This window comes from Bombina bombina, chromosome 6 (genome assembly GCF_027579735.1).
Source record: "Bombina bombina isolate aBomBom1 chromosome 6, aBomBom1.pri, whole genome shotgun sequence".
NCBI classification, from domain to species: domain Eukaryota; kingdom Metazoa; phylum Chordata; class Amphibia; order Anura; family Bombinatoridae; genus Bombina; species Bombina bombina.
In genome coordinates this window covers 1,101,451,176-1,101,472,387 of record NC_069504.1, presented here as the reverse complement: position 1 = coordinate 1,101,472,387, position 21,212 = coordinate 1,101,451,176, and the positions used below count along the sequence as shown (strand labels likewise).

Genomic DNA, 21,212 nt, shown 5'->3' with positions numbered 1-21,212 from the left:
GTGGAATATGGGAAGACCCCGGATCAGTAATCTATATGTTTTCCTTATTCCAATGTTTTTCTCATTTGTTGATGTAAGGTTACCTGTTACACCACACTAGTTTAAAAAATGTTTTTTCTTTTTCTTCGGGAGGACCTCTTATAGGTTCTACTCCCTCAAGAGTACCGAACTGACCTTAATTATACCCCTATTTTAATAGGAGTAGATATGGTACTAGAAACAAATCATACTAAGGCCACCGACCACTAATGTATAGCTTCTCTATGATCGAAGGGTAGTTCAACTTGGTACTTATACTTACATATATCACCGCATTGATATACATCCCCTAATATAACCGAAATGACTCTAATAGACTCCCTAACCTCATAAAGGTGAATACATTACCGAAAATAGACAGGTCTTTGGTCAAAGTCACACACTTCCCCCTTAAGGGGATATCTTATTGGTAATAGATAACATTATGGCGTATGATCATTGATCAATAACTAACACTCCCTCCTCCCTTAAATGTCTATACCTAACTGTTATATATTTCCATATACACCATTACAACTGCCAACAAATTGATAGGGAATATCATAAGGATTTTATCCTCTTATTATTATTACCATTACCAAAAAGTTTCTCATCAAACCTTTGGGTCAATCATTGTTGATATGTTTTAATGTTGACTGCTAAGTATTATTTAGATCAAATGTGCCTTTTCTCTGTTAACGTAGGATTACCATTTCTTTCTTATTCAATGGTTTATTTTCATATGTTTTTTTATGTCTACACACACCACCACAATGATCTACAACCTAAGAGCGGGTCTTGCGTAAATTATACACCCTTCCTACAATTGAAAAGACCCCAATAGAATTTCTAGTCCAAATAGTATTAAGATATCTGACCAATAACTGATACCCCTTCCTCCTTGAATCAATGTGAATTGCTAATGGGTATTTAGGCTAATATATATCCATATTTATTAAGACTAGAGAGTAGGAGCCAAATAGAATATCATGATGGCCAAAATGACCCCTACAAACCGTATAATTGATTAGAGGATTACATCTTACTAGATACCAGTCATTATTTGGCCAGCTATTCTTTCCCTCCCCCCCTTCATAATGGTCTGTGGTATCCTCAAGTAGAGAATTTGATCCGAGACATTAATCTAGTAACCTAGGCCTCTCTTGCACACAGAACAGGATCCATAGGGACGATATGTCATGTTAGTATGCCAGTTGAATAATTGCACATACACCCTAGTCAATTTATATGCTCCCAATCAGGGACAGTTGAAATTTCTGAGAAAGTCCTTAGCCCTAGTTGACCAAATTAAGCAAGGTACAGTCCTTATCGGAGGGGATTTTAATCTAGTATGTGAACCAGAACTAGATAAGAAGTTTCCGGGGCCAGGATTCAGAGATACACATAACAATTCATCTGCCCCAAGGTTCCGAGATTTGATATACCAATACCAGCTCTTTGACATCTGGCGCTCCTTAACCCTTTAAGGACACAGCTTTCAGTTTGCTCAATTGTTTTATGACGGAAAAATTCCGTCATATGTCCTTAAGAGGTTAAACCCCTCTACAAGAGACTATTCTTATCTATCCCCGTCACACAGGTCATATTCCAGGATAGACTACTTCGCAGATTCCTGGACTTTAAATGAAGTCCATACAGCTTATATATCCCCATGTCCGTGGTCAGACAATGACTCAGTAACTTTTACAATGCCAAGTAATACCTTCCTGATGGCTAGATCGAGTTGGAAATTTCTACAATTTCTATGGACGGACCCCCTATTTTTAGGGTCACTTCAAGAAATGACCACAGACTTTTTCAGACACAATTTGGTAGATGACACCTCTCAACAAACCAGATGGGGGGCATACAAGGCATGCATCAGGGGGTTTTGTATTAGCAAAATAGCTAAGGCTAAAAAAGACAAAGGGGGACCCTTAGGGAAATTGATGTGTGACCTACGGAAAGCAGATAGATTGAATAAAATGAGTCCCACCTCCGCCCTCTCAAGCAAAATTTTGCATCTTAAATCCCTCATCAGGGAGAGAGAAACTGAAAGAATTCAGGAAGCAACAATGCGGTTTCGACAATTGATGTACTCCAAAAATAATAAAGCTGACTCGCTTTTAGCGAAAAAACTTCGGCAACGGGCAGCGGCAGCACGCATCCCATTCCTATCTCATGAGGGTCAAACTGCATATACTCCAGCTGATATAGGTAATATGTTCGCTCAATATTACTCTAAATTATACAATATAAAAATTCACGAATACCCGGTCGAAGCCCCTATACAAGATATTTCAGAGTTTTTGGAAACCCTAAAACTACCGTTACTGAAAGAAGCTGATGCGGAGACCCTCTTGCATCCGTTTTTGTCTAAAGAGATCGAAATTGTGTTAAAACAGTTGCAGAATAGGAGGCGGAGCAAGCGGCCGACAAAGATGGCCGCTGAACACTAAGGCTCTTAAAACAAGTCGAGAGCTACTAAAATTAATTCACGCTATTCAGCCCCTTTTTGAAAAATAGAGGTGCATTCAGCTTTGGGAGCACATCAGGACTCCATGGATACCTTCCAAAAGATAAACTGATTCGATCGGACAGTGGTGTATAATATAGTGGAGCACGGAGCATCCATACATGTGACGCAGTTAATCCACGATCACCAGACCTACACTCAACTAGGACTTCAACTTATCTGTGACCGAGTGGATGCGACACATCTTTTAACCCAAGGGAGATACTACAGCCGATGACATCTGCAGCGGGTTAACACCTCTCATAAACATCACGGTTGATCGCAGCAGCGGAGGGTCGGGGCTCCGCTCCGGTGCGCTAGTGAAAACTGAACTCTGGCACGAACACAGACGCAGGCCTATCTCTGCTATAGGTAAGCAAAGTGACAAGCTCGCAGTAAAATTCTAACTTAGCATGCTAGTTGATCTCATACGTAGTAGGACAAGAGGGAAATGGCTAGCACTTGGGGAAGATTTATTGCAGATGACACAAAAGCTGCACCAACCTGCAAAGCAAGGAAGCCCCTTCACCTATTGATATTACTGTTAGTGGGCTGGGAGAACAAAGTTATACACAGCCAAGACATCAAATTCATCGTTGCTTAATCCCTATAAGCCGGTACACTTAATGACAGACCTGGGAGGTCTTATAACATAGCGGTCAGTAGATATGATATATGCAGCTTCTGAGTAAGTAACCTCGTAAAGATACTGACTGCCAACTGATAATGACATTTTGTAAATGAAGAATCTACTACTTAATCCTTTTAAAATCCGGGGTACATATGCCAGGCTCACAAGGCTCTACACATGCTAACACAGCCTGATTAAACTTGGCAGATTTCCCACTGCTCAAGTCTGTTCTTATAGAAGATTGTCTCTACAAAGGGGGCCATTTCCATACTGCTTTTGCATCATCAAAGGTGCTTATTAGTAATATAGGCAGATCTCCTAGGCCCTGAACGGTCTTCCCGAGGCCTAAGTTCAAATCCCACCATGCAGTATCTACACTGATTCAGCAGACCTGTCTGCCTCCGTAGAAACAGCTTTAGACACTCCTAATTTGCCTATAATAGAGCAAGCAGAGATCTACCTCAGTCTGATCGGAAGTACAAACAAAAAACAGGGAGAGACATAAGAGGCTACATATTATAGCTGTGCTGTAGTGCTTAACCTCAATCCCCTTCCCTTTCCCGCTGTCTTTAATACCAGCGGGTCATACCCACTCTCCTTTTTCCGAGATCACTCTGTGAGAGGAAATTCCCCGGGGATTGAGGTTTAATTAAGCGCTGTACATTCTATCCTCTGTAGTTCAGCCAATACTAATAACTGAGAAAATGTCACAAAGAAGGTTGGTGAAATCAGACAAACCTCAAAAAACACCCCAACGACCACAGGAGGCTGTCAGCACCTTTTTTAAACAGGTAGATAAAAACAAACAAAAGAATGATACGACCCCCCCCTCACCCTACTGTCTCAGAAGATAGAGAAGATAGCACTGATACCTCCAGAGGGTCGACACCTGAAGCCCCAGAAACAGCTATTGATCCTCCTATTACCTATACAGCTATTAAAGCTTTAATAGATCAAGTCAAGATTTGCATAAAGGAAGAATGCGCTGACCTGAAAAAAGAAATTTCAGACCTGAACCGCAGAGTTGATTCGCTTGAGGAACATGAATACGTATTCTCTCAGAAAATGGCGGATCTGACAACTAAAGTCTCGCACCAACATAAAAATTACACAGAAATAGAGGATAAACTGGATGACCTCGAAAACCGCATCAGGCGCCAAAACCTGCGTTTTCGGGGCATCCCCGAAACGGTGCAAAATAATGAAATACGTGACTATCTGCAGGGTCTCTTCTCAGAAATGGCTGGGGCAGAGGATATAGATCTGACAAATGTTACTCTGGACAGGGCACATAGGGCCCTACGCCCCAAAGCAGATGAAGACTCCCCACCCAGAGATATTATCGTAAGATTCCAGAGTTACCAACACCGTGAGGATATATACAACTTGTCCAGAAAACAGCAAACAGTATCTTATCAAGGGCACCGTATACAGATTTTCCAAGATTTATCTATAAGGACACTACAAAAAAGGAGAGAATTTGCAGTTTTGACACTTCATCTTAGGCACCTCAAGATCCCTTACAGATGGGGTTTCCCCACCTCAGTGATCTCCACAAAAAATGGGAAAAGATTTGAATGTCGGAACTTATCGGACATCGACAAATTCTGCCACATGCTGGGAATTCCTGCTCCAGTTGGAAATTCGGAACTATCGCCTCATGACTCCCTGACAGGGAAAATGGCCCCCAAACCACAGAGAAACCTTGGGCCGACAAAGTCAACAAGTCACCCAAAAAGAAAGCAGTCCAGCCCTGCAGACTCAGAACTGTCGCAACCTGGTTGATTGGGCCAGATATCTTTGTTTTCTACCATTCTGCAAGATTTGACCCATGTATCTAATAATGCTGACTCTTAATTGTTTGAGACTGGACTTTGCTTGCAACTAACAGTAAGTAGAAGAACAATGACATTCCGTAGAAAGTGGCAAGTATTTTATTTGCAGAAATACTGCCGAACTGTACACAAACCAGATGCAACTATGTTTAGCTGTTTAATATGATGCTCTTGTAGTTTAAAACTGTTGTGAGTTTAGTTTATCACTACCTTATCACAAAGAAATCCAAGATTGTAAAGTCTACCTTTTTAGTAACATGTTTAACCCAATTTACCCAAAGTTCAATTTAATTATTTAATGATTTTTTAAGAATGATTACGGTTAGTGACTTGGCAATGTAGTTGGCTATTCTCTTTGCTCGTGGTCATCTCTCTTGCGCCCTTGTGTGCTCAGGGGCGGATCTGGTTCTCTTTACCCGATCACACCTCTATCTAACCCAGCTACGGCTTGGGTGGAGGGGGTCCGCCGCGGGTGCCCTGGGGTGCGCTAGATCTGACTCAGTGCACTTTTTAAAGCTAATTAAAGAATCCGAAAGGGTGTAGCGGCGGACCAGAACAGTTAAAGTTGACATTGAAATGTATACTTTTGAATTAAACCTGCACCAATACATGAATGTACCTCTTAATCAGTTAGTATTAGCATGCATAAGTAAAAGTTTTCTCCCAGTACAATCTCTTTTTGAATGTTATTTTTAGGTTGTGCTGAATATAAGACGCGCAATGTATGTAGCTACTAGGCTTGTCAACCTGCCTCATTTATTGAAAGTTTTTCAAGTTTATACGTTAGTGATTTTATATTTACTTCCACACTTCTGTTTGTGACTGTAACAGACGATACAACACATCAAGTTCTGTCCAAAACTCATAGTTTAGTGGTAGTGCTCTGATTCCTCCAAGTTCCCTTTCCTTCCCCCCTTCCTCTCTCTTCCTTCCTTTTTTATTTTTTCAGTGACCAACTAAAAAGAAAGACCTCTTAGACCCAAGTACTAGATTGCAGACTCTACATTATAAGAATGAACACCATTACTGTAGCAAGCCAAAATGTAAAAGGGTTTTTATCCGCTGAGAAGCGCTCCATAGCTTACTCTGACTTCCATAAAAAGAGTATTGATGTTGTTATGCTTCAGGAAACCCATTTTAGGAGACGAAAGGAACCTCATTTGGCCGAGCGCTATTTTGATAAGCACTTCTTTAGTTCGGGATTAAGTAAAAAAAATGGAGTATGTATTTCAATCAAACGTAATGTCCCCTTCGAATTACTCCAGAAACACTCAGATAAAGAGGGAAGACTGCTAATTTTGGTGGGACGGCTCTATGGCTCCTTAATTACCTTGGCCAATGTCTATGCCCCAAATAGACCTACCCCCAAGTTTTATAAATCAATCATCAATTCCATTTTAGATGTTTCAAAAGGCCCAATTATACTAGGTGGGGACCTTAATTTTACCATGCACCCTTCCGTAGATAACTCCATGGGGAAGTCCTATCTCAGTCATAGAGCTCTGAAAGCCAACTGCGCTGTCCTTCACTCTATTTCTTTGTTCGACACCTGGAGAATAGCACACCCCACGCAGAAAGACTACACATTCTTTTCCCATCCCCAACACTCTTACTCCAGACTAGACTACATACTATGTAGCCAGACGCTCCTAACCAACTTAGCCCAATCTAAAATATTGCATACCTTGTGGTCAGATCATAGCATGGTCTTATCTACCTTCCAGTGGCTAACTAAGCCAATAAACACGTTGAACTGGAGACTAGATGAAACCATTCTGACGAATCAAGATACAATAGATGAATTGACTAAGATGACTGATGAATTTTTTCTTAATAACAAACCTGAAGATACATCAGCGGGAAACAATTGGGAAACATATAAATGTTATATTAGGGGGTTTCTTATAAAGCACATGGCTAAGATATGGAAAATGAGGAAGGCCCAGATGACATCCCTAACTGATATCCTGACTACAGCAGATAGATTACATAAAACTGACCCGTCCTCGACTCAAAAGCTTGCAAACCTTACCTCAGCCAGAGAAAATCTCAATAAATTCTTAACCCAAAAAGCACACTTGAGGGCCTTAACTACTAAGGCCAAGTTTTATGCAGACAGCAACAAAGCTGGGCGCCTTCTGGCGAGGTCACTTAAAAAACAACAATACAAATCGTTTATTAGAACTATTTCACACCCTTCTGGCAAAATGGTCAGCAGGCATGAAGAAATAGCGGATACATTTGTATCCTACTATTCTAAGCTATACAACCTCAACCCCAACATCACTCAAGACTCTAATAATATAATCACACGTTACCTACATACTATAGAGACCCCTAAAATATCAGAAGATGACAATCACAAGCTAGATGCCCCTATAACAAATCTAGAAATTATGAATACTATTAAGGCTCTTCCTAATGGGAAATCTCCCGGGCGGATGGCCTATCGGCTAAATTTTATCAATTATTTCAACCACAGATATGCTCGCCCCTATATGCTTTATTTACGTCAATAGATAAGGGAGAGACCTTTTCTAAATCTCTATTGGAGGCTAGGTGGGAACCCTGGCGGGTAACTATAGACCCATATCACTCCTGAACATTGATATAAAGATATATGCTAAGATATTGGCGAATCGCCTCAATATGATACTACCCAAGCTTATACACCCGGATCAAGTGGGTTTTGTCAGGGGTAGGGAAGCCAAGGATAACACAATTAGAGTCCTGCATTCTCTGCTGGCTGCACATAATAACAAAAGTCCTCTAGCGCTTCTCTCAACGGATGCTGAAAAGGCCTTCGACAGGGTCAGCTGGCAATTTATGTGGGGGGCCCTGTCGAGGTTTGGATTTTCTGAGGCTTTTGTAGATAGGATCCAAGCGCTATATTCTTACCCTCAAGCTAGAGTACGAGTTAACGGAACTCTATCTCAACCTTTCCCAATCACTAATGGAACTTGCCAGGGGTGCCCCTTGTCTCCACTCTTGTTTGCTATAACCATCGAAATTCTAGCTATTAAAATAAGAGACAATGAAGAAATATTAGGCATACATTTTAATCAGGTACACCAAAAATGCTTACTTTTTGCTGATGATGTGATCTATACCCTCCGTGCCCCATCTACTTCTTTACCAGCATTGTTACAAACCCTGAACGAATACGGGCGGGTATCTAACTTCTCCATTAATATGGAGAAGTCGGGAATTATATTACTGAATTCACCCCAGAGTGATAGAGACTTTGTTGGACAACAGACATCATTCCAGATTGTAGACAAACTTAAATACCTAGGACTGATAATTCCAATCAATCACCAAGACTTATTCCAAAGTAATTATATCAATCTCCAAAACTCGATAAAAACACTATTAGAAGGATGGCACAGACAGGGTCACCTATCGTGGATGGGAAGAATTAACACTATAAAAATGATGATAATACCAAAATACCTATTCCTATTCCAGACTTTGCCGATGGCCCTGCCGGTCTTATACCTAAGAACCCAACAGAATATGTTGAATTCATTCATCTGGTCCTACAGGAAGCCCAGAGTATCCCAACAGACATTATACATGTCCAAGACGGACGGTGGACTTAACGCCCCCAATCTTCTAAACTACTACAGAGCAGTACACTTGACCAGAGTGGTCTCTTGGTCCCATTCTGCCGAATCTGCCTTATGGGTGCAAATTGAAAGTTCTCTCTTGGGGGCGACTCCCATGAGAGATATAGCATGGCTGCCCAAAGCTCACAGACCACAGCTAGTATACCGAAATAACTATATTAAAGCCACCCTAGACGTGTGGGACCACGTGATAACACACGTAGTAGGGATCTCCACCCCAGTCTCGCCTCTTACCCCTCTATTGCACAACCAGATTTTTTTGAAAGATTCATCCTTTTCTCACACACATAGGGAGGAACACTTAAAAAATCTACCAATTTACCTCATTGTAGAGTCAGGTGGGATTAAAGATAGACTAAAGTTACAAGAGGAACTAGGCTCACCCTTCCATAACTGGTATTCGTATTTACAGATAAGACACGCACTCTCCGACAACACTTATAAATCTAACGTATTTAGACCACTGACCACATTCGAGAAAATATGTGCAAACTCTGATAATAAAAGGGCGTACTTATCAACAGCTTATAAACTGTTACGAAGCACTTTTCCAGACCAGCGCCCTTCATTCATTGGGAAATGGGAATCAGAATTGTCAGATAATCTCACAGACGATGACTGGAGAAATAGCTATAAAATGTCACATTCCGCCTCTACTTCGTTATTTATTTCCGAGCTGAACTACAAAATACTTACCCGATGGTATCTGACACCCCATCGACTTAGATATATCTTCCCAACTGCTTCATCAGCCTGTTGGAGATGATGCGGAGGACAAGGCACCATGACCCATATCTGGTGGGGCTGTCCTCTTCTATCTGACTTTTGGCGCAGGATAGAACACTGTATTAATAAAATTTTGGGCTTGGACATTACCCTAAACCCGAAACTAGTCCTACTCAATGTTCTCCCGCATTTACATTGCTTGTACCGCACAAGACTACTTCAACTGATGTTGGCGTGTGCAAAGAGACTGATCCCTAGATTATGGAAAACCCAAAATATTCCGACCCACACACAGTGGGTGGTGGAAATAGGGCACATTTTGGAATTAGAAAAACAACACTTTTATTATGTGGGAAAACGAGAGTTTTTTGCCGACATGTATTTTATCTAGGAGCAGGGCCTTCACACTCTGGACATCTAAGACGCAACCGAATTATTGATCCAACAGAGCCTATCTCACTTACATGAAATCCCCCTTCCATCCTTTCTTCCTTTCTTCCTTCCCCTTCTTCCCCTCTTCTCCCCCCCTTGGCTAGGAACACAAACATTGGACAGCATCCTATCAATAGAAGGTAAATAGTATCTTAATGTCTTTGATGTTTTGCTTGATGTCTTTTTTTCTTTTCCCGTTTTATATGGAAGACGTTCACAGTTATGTTTTCATTGTTGATAATTGCTATTGTATTTAAAAGTTATTAACATTTTTGGATGTAAGGTTTTGAAACTAAAATACCAATAAAAATTATTGAATCAAAAAACAGTTGCAGAATAATAAAGCCCCAGGCCCAGATGGGTTCACGGGAACATTCTACAAGAAACTAAAACTCTTAAAGGGCCTCTTTAATGAAATCAAGGAATCGGGTGTAATACGAAAATAATTTTTAGAGGCAACAATTATTCCCATCCCTAAACTGGGGAAAGATCAGACAATATGTGGCAATTACTGCCCTATCTCACTTATTAACTTAGACACCAAGATTTACTCAAAGCTGATAGCCAATAGAATCATCCACTTACTCCCTTCCATATTACATCATGACCAGGTGGGATTTACGCTAGGTAGACAAGGTCCGGATAACACGAGACGACTGATCTCGGTTTTTACTACGGCTAATAGACTAGATATACTGATGGTGGCCTTGTCGTTAGACGCCCAAAAGGCCTTCGACAGGGTCAGATGGGAATATATTTGGGAGGTTCTTCGAGCTTTTAGATTCCCTGAACCCTTCATCACCGCAGTTCAGACTCTATACTCTACTCCATACGCGATAGTGAAGGGGATGGTATTCTGCTCCTCTGAGATTGCTATCAGCATTGGAACCAGGCAAGGATGCCCTCTATCCCCTCTCATCTTCGCGTTAGCAATGGAACCATTTGCCCAGAGAATTAGACAATCTGATTTGATAATAGGGGTGCCAATTGTATCCCCCCCAGAGAAGATTGTTCTTTTTGCTGATGAAATGACCCTACTGTTAACGAAGCCACTGTCTTCTATGCCTGCAGTCTTTGATGTGATTCACTACTTTGGCAAACTTACCTATTATAAAATCAACTTTACTAAGACTGAGGGATTCCCCATTCAAATGGACCAACCTACTCTGTCATCCCTGCAATCCCTATATTCATTCTCCTGGCCTAAGGAACATTTGAAACATCTAGGTATCCTCTTAAGTGCGGATCCTGAGCAGATAATTCACGATAATTACAGTATATTGCTTCATAATCTTCAAGTTTTAACAGAGAAATGGGACTTTAAAGAACTGTCCTGGATAGGAAGGGTAACGGCGATAAAAATGTCCCTAGTCGAACTTCCGGTGGGCAGACCTAAGGAGCGGTAGCAAAGTCTCATAGCTCCGCTCCTCGCCAAAGCGAAAAAGGCATAATAAAGCCTTATTTCACAGGTCCAACTGACCAGACCTTGCAGGGGATCTCCTAACCACCTCCGGTCAACATAGTTGGGGGCATTTTCACCCGCTCCCCCCGCCGCACAGTCGCACGGAAGAGAAGCGGAGCGGCCTGAAATAAAAGCCGCAAGAGGTTCAGTTGGTGATTTTAAAGTTAGAAGTCAACTCCGGATCAAAGAAGGAGAAGGGAGGAAAGGGCCAGCAGCACTATCAAAGTCCCGGGCAGGGAATAGAAGGTCCAGCAAGACAGAAGGCAAGTGGGGACTCACACCCCTGGGTACAAAATAACTGTCACTTTTGGCGCGCTTTTAGATCTACCAGATCTGTATATCAAACAACAGAGACACCACAGAGCAACTATAGACATAAGTACGCCATAATTGCGATAAAGGCAGTTTACATAGTGCCATTACATTCTCCCTGAGGGCATTGAGAGCTGTACCCTGACCATACATTCCCTGCAAAACTGATAACACCTATTAGGTGGAAACACAGACTGGAAGCACAGACTCAGGGTGCCAACTGCACCTGGAATTACACTGGAGACAGCTTAAATCTGACACCTACTCCTATCTAGCACCCTTGATTTTCCACTTTATTAAGATGCTGGAAATGGAAATGGAGTGAGAACATGACATAAGCCCCCCAAAGAAACCCCCCCATAGTCTCCACTCAGTTAAATAAAGTCCCTTCAAGTGCTTTACTTGGCTGCCAACCTTATAATAGAAGAAGGCCTCTTACATTGCTGCATGAGGAAATACTACCCACCTTATCAAAAGCAAACAGACACTATGTCAAAACAAAGGCAGCAAGAACGCAGACTCAGACAGCACACGGAGGTACTGGGGATACAATCAGACCCAGCAGAAAGTCCTGAAAGCGCCTCTCCAGACACGCACCCCATAGTCTCACAATTATCGGCCCTATTCCTCCCGAAAATTGAACAATTACAGACAGGACTAGATACTTTGACCTCTGAATTCAAAACTTTCTCGGCATGACTGAACACTGTGGAACAGAGAGTGACCGACACAGAAGCACAACAAAGAGAATCCTCCACGGGCATATTGACCCTACAGAGACAAAACAAAGCACTCCAGGAAAAACTAGATGACCTGGAGAACAGGTCCCGCAGGAATAATATCAGAGTAGTGGGACTTCCGGAATCCATTCCGGGCCTGTATCTGGTGGATTTTGCGGAAAGGATCCTGCCAGAGTTACTCCACGTTCCACAGTCCCAAATTCCCTGCACAGTGGAAAGAGCACACAGAGTGGACCCAGAAAGAGCACCGCTGAGGCAAGTAATGATTAAATATCTGGGTTTCAAAGATAAAACGGCAATTCTTAAAGCCTATAGACAAAACCGGGAACTCTCTTATGAGGGGAAAAAAATCCTCTTATTCCAGGATTATTCGGCCGAGGTTGCTAATAAGAGATGGGAATTTTCCCCTTACTGTAGGGACCTTCTGGAAAAAGGAGAGATGGTGTCTTTGCTCTACCCAGCACGGCTGAAACTGCAGAGAAGAACGGGCCTGAAATTCTTCGACTCACCAAAACACTGCAGATCTTTCTACAAACAGAGGCCGACCATCTGGGGATACAGAGAGAGGAGATCCCTAGAGGAAATATTGAGGACATTTGAACTCTTGGGGCATAAAATGAGGTTGGCAAGTGCAAGAAGCTTCAGACAAGTTGACCTCATCTAGTCAAATGGACTGATAACATTTACTTCACTTTATGAAGCGCTGCTTATCGTGGTAGTGCTGACTGCATATCCTTTTAAAAGTGTGGGGGGGTTCTCCAGTTGGGTGTTTTGAATTTTGAATTTTGTATTGTGTGTTTTCATTTTAAAGTTATTTCCACAGTTTTGAATTTGAAAATAATACAGTCAACCAAGGTTTTACTAATAGTTCTGTCCAAAGCACCAGTTTTGTGATGGTTAAAATTTTCTTGCTAGCTTTGTTATTACTATCCTGTACACTACTATTTATTGAATTCTTGCCTACCAGTTTTGTTGTCCCCACCAAACAGCCTACACTACACAAGAGGGTCCGGTTTGTCCCCCCCGAGGTGCCAGGTGGTGAGTGTGGTCAATTTAAGCCTCAGTTCTCAGAGAGTTATCACTCCTCCATCAACTCACCTGCACATAGCTCAGGGCTTGCCCCAGACACACAGAAACCGGGAGGGCCTTTCTCAATACCTAGTCTAGGCTACACTATGGGCCTCCACATTGTTTCATGGAATGTGGGGGGAATTACATCCCCTGTCAAACGAAAGGCAATTTTAAAATATCTTAACACCAAAAAAGCTGATATAGCCATCTTTGAGGAAACGCACCTAAAACAGGCAGAACACCTAAAGCTTAAACAGGGATGGGTGGGGGAAGTGAAATTTACCCAATATGAAGGAAGTAGAGCAAGGGGTGTGGCCTTCCTCTTTCAGAAAAACCTTAACTACCAAATCCTACACACAATATTAGATCCAGAAGGGAGATACGTCCTACTTAAAGTCCAAATGGAGAGGGATGTCTTAATACTAGGAGGGGTATATGGTCCACACATGCAAAAGGCTGAATTTTGGAGCTCCCTTAGAATCAAACTCCTCTGCTTTGCAGATGCCCCTATTATTGTAGGAGGGGACTTTAACATTGCCCCGAAAGTCCCAGCAGACAGATATAAAAATCCCATGATATCTCCACAATATAAAGGCCTGTATAGGAATTCCAAAAGGGAATTCTTGATACTGTCCAGGTTTGCGGGGGCCCTTTCCTTGGTAGATATTTGGAGACACAGACACCCGGAGGCCAGGGACTTCACATGCTCCACCCCAGCTAAAGATACACACTCCCGAATAGACCTATTCTTAACTTCGGCAGAGTTACATTCTAGGATTGAAGACACCAGAATAGAAGCCCCTCTTTTATCAGATCATGCCCTGATAACCATTAAATTAAGGGCAGGTCAGGGAGGTATCCCCCCGGGCACATGGTCATTCCCCAGATATCTCTACAGGGACACCAACTTTAAGTAAGTGTCTTATGGGAAATTTTAACCTTTATTAAAAATATTCAAAAATGTATCCAGTATGTTTAGAGTAAATAATTTCTTACACCCAATGCACCACTAATAATAATGCAAGTATAGCAGATCACCAAACATTACCCCCTAAGATCTTTAGCTTTTAGCGCCCTTACTATCCACACTTTTCTAAGTTTATTACTGTTGCTTAGATTGAAGGATCTAAGCAAACCCAGTAAGGTGTTTGATCTCCTCCCCCGACACTAGCGCACTATTCCACTCACTCACACCAACTTTAAGAACTACCTACAGGGGCAATGGTTGACATATCAGCTTACTAATCAACAACACACTGACAATCCTATTCTTTATTGGGAGACATGTAAGGCGGTCTTGAGGGGAGCTATAATGTCATATGTAGCGGGGGTCAGGAAGAAGAAAAGGGTTAGAGAAGACTTACTACTGAAACAATTGTTGAATGCGCGCAACAAATACCTTAGATATCCCATGACCCTGAATAGAGACAAATACAAAGAATCCAAATTTAACAGAGACACGACCTTAGCACACAATGCAGCACAAGACTTAAATATAAACCATGCAAAGTTTTACAGACACGGCAACAAAATGGGTAGGTTACTGGCTAGGATCACCAGGCTTGCGAGACCCGCGACACCAATTGTCGCCATTAGGCAAAGAGATAGGATACTTACATCTAAAGAGGGAATCCAAGAAACCTTTAGGGAATACTACTCTAATCTTTATAAAAGACAAGAGGTCCTTGACTCAGACAGAGATGCCTTTTGGGCCTCCTTGGACCTTCCTTCCCTGACAGCCCAACAGATTAGCTCTCTCAACGCCCCTATTGACTCTCAGGAAATCTCTCGATCCATTGGGATGGCCTCCCTGGAAAAAACCCCAGGGCCGGATGGCCTCCCGGCCGAATTCTATAAAATCCTCTCGGAAGAGATCACTACGATTCTGTCCCAACTCTTTAATAGCATCTTGTCAGGACAGGTTGAGCTGTCCACTAGATTCACAGAAGCAAAAGTTTGCCTAATCTTAAAACCAGATAGGGATCCCACCTCCACAGCATCTTATCGCCCGATCTCTTTGATGAATGTGGATTATAAATTATTCACCAAAATAATGGCTAACAGACTGGCGGAAGTCCTCCCGTCCATAATCCACCCGGATCAGTCAGGTTTTGTGAAAGGTAGAACAGCGGTCACCAATCTCCGTACTTTGCAGTTTGTCCTTACCCATTATTGGAGAGGGAGGAACTCAGATAAAGAGAGGTCCCCTGAAGAGGCCTGTGTTCTACTTGTAGACACAGAAAAAGCTTTCGACCTAGTGCTTTGGGACCATCTCTTCTTCACTCTCAAAAAGTTGGGAATAACCGGCAACTTTGCCACGGGCCTGAAGGCTATCTATGCCTCTCCAGTAGCCTCAATTGTAGTAAACAAAATCCCTTCTCTCCCATTCAACCTGGAGAGGGGAACAAGACAGGGTTGCCCCCTGTCCCCCCTCTTGTTGGATATAGCTCTCGAGCCACTGGCCATTAAGATCCGGAGGGAATCTGAAGGTCTTAGAATAGGCAAGACAACCAAACATTTATCCCTGTTTGCGGATGATATGTTACTATATATCTCCAACCCTGCAGAAAACATAAAGAAAATAATGTCCCTCTTAGAAGCCTTTGGGAAAATATCAGGCTACAGGATTAATGCGGACAAGTCGAAGCTGGTCTGGTTGACCCCACATAGATCTGAAGGTATTACACAATTCGATTTTAAAACGGTATAGAATTCCTTTAAATATCTTGGTATAAAACTCACGACTAACCCTGACAAGTGGTATGACATCAACTATGCCCCTCTGAAAAAAGAGGCGCAAGACCTGCTCCAACACTGGGCTAAACTTCCACTATCGATATCGGGCAGAACGGGTCTCATTAAGATGATCCTTTTCCCAAAGATATTATACTTCCTGCAGATGATCCCCTCAGTAATTGGTAAAAGTGACTTGAAGTGTTGGAACTCCCTATTCCTTAAATTCATTTGGGCAAACAAAAAACATAGAATCACAAGAAAGAAAATGTACTGCTCTGTTGAGGCGGGGGGACTGGCAGTTCCGAACCTTGAGCACTATGTCTGGGCGGCCCAGGCAAAATTCGTTTTGGATTGGCTCACTGGCGGGCACTGCTTTGCAGTCCCGGAATTGGAGGAGCAAGCGATTGTACCATGGGACCTTAGATCCCTCCCTCATCTAACAGCGGCTAAGGCGGATAAGCTCCTAGGGGACTATCCTCTAATGCAGCAACCCCTCTTTGCGTGGAGGAAAATCTGCAAAAAACTTAAATTCAACAATGAGTTCTCGAAATACCTACCAATTCAAGGTAATCCCAGCTTCTCTGTACTTCGAGGGAGAAATGCCTGGGAGTGACAACCCGATCTATGCCCTGGCCTCCTCCTTCCAAAATGGAAATACTTCCATTTCAGCAACCTATAAGACCCTGGGACGTGAAGACAATAACGACTCGCTAGAGCTAATTAGGGTGAGATGGACGGATACCTTACACTCAGACATTTCAGTACTGACTATCCAACAGAGCATACGAAAGGTTAGAAAGGCCTCTCTGGCAGCAGACACTAGGGAGGCCCACACAAAGTTGCTTAACCAAGCATACATCACACCTAAACTGTATAAGGTCTGGGACCCTGAATCTGATGGAAAATGCCAAAAATGTGGGGCCCCTAGAGCTGACCTCCTACACATGATATGGGCTTGCCTGAAGTTGTATAGATTCTGGGGTATGTTAACCTATTGGGTAAATAAGACCTTTAACACACAGATAATTCTTTCCCCGCAGATTATTGTTTACCTAGACCTTCAATGCCTACCCAAGGAAGTCAAGACACTTGTACATACTATAATTTTACAGGCTAGAACATTAGTCTTTAAATATTGGCTCAAGAATGAGTCGCCTGGTCTTTCACAGTTGAGAGCTAGAATACATCAACAGATGGTTTATGAGCAGGCCGATGCCTTGGGAGACCTTCAGAATAGAACCTTGCAGTTCATGAGAAAATGGGAAGCATTTATCAAAACCCTACATACCTCTCAGCAAATTCAGATATTGTTCCCACTCAGAAATACAATCTACTTTTTGGAAGCACAGCTTAGAGGGGAATGGGACCTTAACTTTGATCGAGGATAGAACCCTCTTACCACTGAACCTAGTGGCTAGCTCTGGGGACACACTCTGGTGCCCGGGGGGAAAGACCTCAAGATGGTGGGAGATGGTTGGTTGAGCTTTGGTAATTAGATAGTAGTTATTAGGAGTTTGAGAGGTTCTCCATCCTCTACCCAGGATGGGGAAGTGAAGGGAGTGAACTTGAGGGATTTGTACCTTTAACTTAGGAAAGGGGAAGGGAAGTCATACAGGAACACTGTAAAAACGTGGTGCTGTCAATACAATACTCAACTTATCAGATACTGGTTTACCTAGTTTGAGAGGGCAGGTTATTCCAATTATAGTGTCAGCAAGTTACAAAGCCAGCATGAATAGGATTCTTGTTTGTTTTTCTTTTCTTTCTTTTTTTCCCTCCGCAATAATATGTACATCACTGCTGGAAAGTATCTCTTGGTGTAATGATTGCTTCCAATAAACTGAAGTCCTTAGGAGTTTGTAGGGTTCTCTCCATCCTGTACCCCGGACGGGGAGGAGAAGGAGGAGAACTCGAGTGAGTTGTACTGCTAACTTAAGTAAAAATGGAAAATGAAGGTATGCAAAACCATTGTAACAAACGTGATGTTGTCAACACAATATTTAAATTGTCATAGGCTGGAGTATCCGCTTTAAGAGGACATGTAACTCTTGTTAGTCTGTCAGTGATTTACAAAGTCAATGCGACTGGGACTCCTGTAAATCCTCTTTTGCAATAATATGTACATCATTGTGAAAAAGTATTTCTTCTGTGTATTGTATGCTTTCAAATAAATAAAATATAAAAAAAAAAAAAAATGTCCCTAGTCCCAAAAGTCTTATATATCTTTAGATGCATTCCACTCAATGTCCCAAAACCTATTCTATTTCAGATTCACAAACTTTTTGCCAACTACATATGGCAAAACAAGGCCCCCAGAATAGCTTTTAACACATTACACAGACCTTTCTCTCGAGGAGGAATAGCAGCACCCAATATTTTCACTTACTATGAAGCCACAAGATTAGCCCATATTTCTGAATGGTGCATCAAGATAGATAGGCCAGGCTGGTACCCCCTAGAGGCCTCGGGGCGCCAGATAACCTAGGTCTAATGGATCTAATTTGGATCCCTAACAAAACCAAACTCCAACGATATATACATAATGTGGTGGTGAAGCATAACTTGACTATTTGAGACATAGGGTACTAATTGCCCCCCACCCGTCTCCAGTACATGGGAAGATGGCTCTAATCTGGGATCTCAAAAATATCCACTCAGAGGGCTGGATATCGAAGGGTTTCTGTACAATAGGTGACTTTTTTACGCAACAGCGGACCTTGGATCTGTCACTTCCGGAGACCAGGTTTAGACCAACTCCATTTTGGTTCCCATTTGAACCCTTAAGAGTTCTTAGTTTCCTGAAATCATGGGGATTTCTGGTTGCTGATATTAGAAATCTCTCCCCATGGGAGGTCGGGTGGCACAGAGGTTGTAAACAACCCAAACCTCTTACACTATTCTATAACCTCCTCCTCTCTGACCTTACCCAAGGTATCCCATGGCAATATAAAGCCTGGATTCGGGAAGTAGGAACAAATATCCCTGACCAGGACTGGGAAAAAGCCATCTCCCTTACGAAGAGAACCATCCATTGTGTCACTATGCTTGAAGTATATATCAAGGTATTGCTAAAGTGGCATAGAACTCCTGTTAAATTATCCAAAATGTTCCCAGAATCTTCCCCCTTGTGCTGGCGTGAATGCGGCAACGAAGGTACTGACCTTCATATCTGGTGGGAATGCCCAAAGATCTGTGTGTTGTGGAGAGAGGTTCAAGATATGTGCAAATCTCTAAAACTAACAAATCAGATCTCACCAAGTAACGCCCTCCTCCATGTACTAGGAGACGACATAACACAGATGTCAAAGAGAATGTTGGTGTACATTTTCACGGCAACAAAACTCTGTATAGCTAGATCATGGAAATCCCCCAATCCCCCTAGCTTTTTAGAAGCCAAGAAGGTAATTGACTATATGGCAATTATGGAGAGATATTTCTATAACTCAGTTGATCAGATGGAAGCTTACTGGCTAATATGGGACGTTTGGGTACATAAATAGGGAAAACCCTGCCTAACCCTATATACTGAGAGCCTTCTCAACCTACACATGTGTCGACGCACCTACCCCACTTTAACCCCTCCCCTTGTTTTTTTTTGTTTGTTTTTTTCTCTTTCTCTTCCCCCTTCTCCTTCTTTTGTATCCTCTACTCCTACTACTCACCTCAACATGCCGGTTACTCAACCAGGAAACAGAAAATTTTCTCTATGACCTTAACTTTTTTAACGGGCCAATTATCGTCTTCTTTTGCCCCAGGTTAAACACTAAAAAGATTGATAGTTATAGGTTCTTTAATGAATCCCCTTACTGTGATTTACCCTAATACATCAACAACTCAGTTAGTATGACTTACAATACAATGTTTTACTATTAGTTTTGAATAAAATAAATAATGTCTGTTTCAATTTCTTATTACACGAATTGCCCAGGTGACATGGTATTTCTTGATCAAGAACTTGTAGAATATGCTATTTCAAAAGGTACCTGTTAAATTCTATATGTGTACACCTTTGATTTGGACAATTATGTATGTTTGTTGTATCTTTATTATTTCTCAATAAAACAGATTTTGGGAAAAAAAATGTACTTCTTTCCCTTTGTTAACACTCATCTTGATTCCATAAGAGCATACATAGGTAGGCTCAGGAATGTGCACATACATATTGATCTATAAGAGCCTCAGCCTCCCTATGTACCCTGTCATAGAAAAAATCTAAAGCTTCAACCTAGGATAAGACGAGAAAGATAAAAATGTAATAATGGGATATAAATTGGCCTTCAGTCTGAATTATACAACTTTATTTGTTGACTTTCAAAGCCAAATTTAAACTTTCATGACTTACATAGCGCATGCAGTAATAAACAACTTTACAATCGACTTTTATTATCAAATGTGTTTTGTTCTTTCCAAAAATGTAAACCTAGGTAGGTTCAAAGGATCTCAGGAGCGTGCACATTCTCTAGCACTTTATGGCAGCAGTGCTTTGCAATAATGTATATCACTACCACAAACAATCTCGCAAATCACTGCTGTTGTAGAGCGCTAGAGATATACATGCACATTCCTTAGAGCCTATGAACCTATTTAAGTATACTTTTCCATAAAGGATTTCAAGAGAAAGAGAACTAAGCAAATTTGATAATAGAAGTAAAGGCTGTATCAGAATCATGAGCACTTAATTGTGACTTTACTATGAGGTTTTTTAGGTGTTGTATGTTCATGCTTCATAGATGAAAGCTCAGTTTTAATGATATATTGATGACGTCTATATAGATTAATCATTACCTTGAAAGGTCGAGGAAGGTCCGGGTACCTGTGAGAGTGAATAATAAGTCCTAAAGTTACGAGCCCCATAAACAACCATCGCGAGAAGCTGTAGAAATTTAAGAGTCCATAAAGGTCCCCGATTGAGATCATTAGGATGATCAGAGGCGTCTAGAGGAAGAGCAAGAACAAATAAGACTATACTTCCTTGTGCCCTTGATGCTTTATTCAAATTGATTCAATACATTTTTTTAATTTATGTTATCAGGACTTTTTACATATTTATGTAGTCTTAAAGGGACAGTCTACTTCAGAATTTGTATTTTTTTAAAAGATAGAGC

At 41.7% G+C, this 21,212-nt stretch overlaps 1 protein-coding gene across 1 annotated transcript in view; it reads right to left on the bottom strand.

Annotated features, from left to right (window-relative positions):
* The window catches only part of LOC128664237 (cystine/glutamate transporter), a 170,310-nt gene that overhangs the window by 50,429 nt on the left and 98,669 nt on the right, over nucleotides 1–21,212 (bottom strand). The window contains exon 10 of the mRNA XM_053719028.1: nucleotides 20,893–21,042. Within this exon, the coding sequence (XP_053575003.1) occupies nucleotides 20,893–21,042 (150 nt within the window). The remainder of the gene's footprint in view (nucleotides 1–20,892; nucleotides 21,043–21,212) is intronic.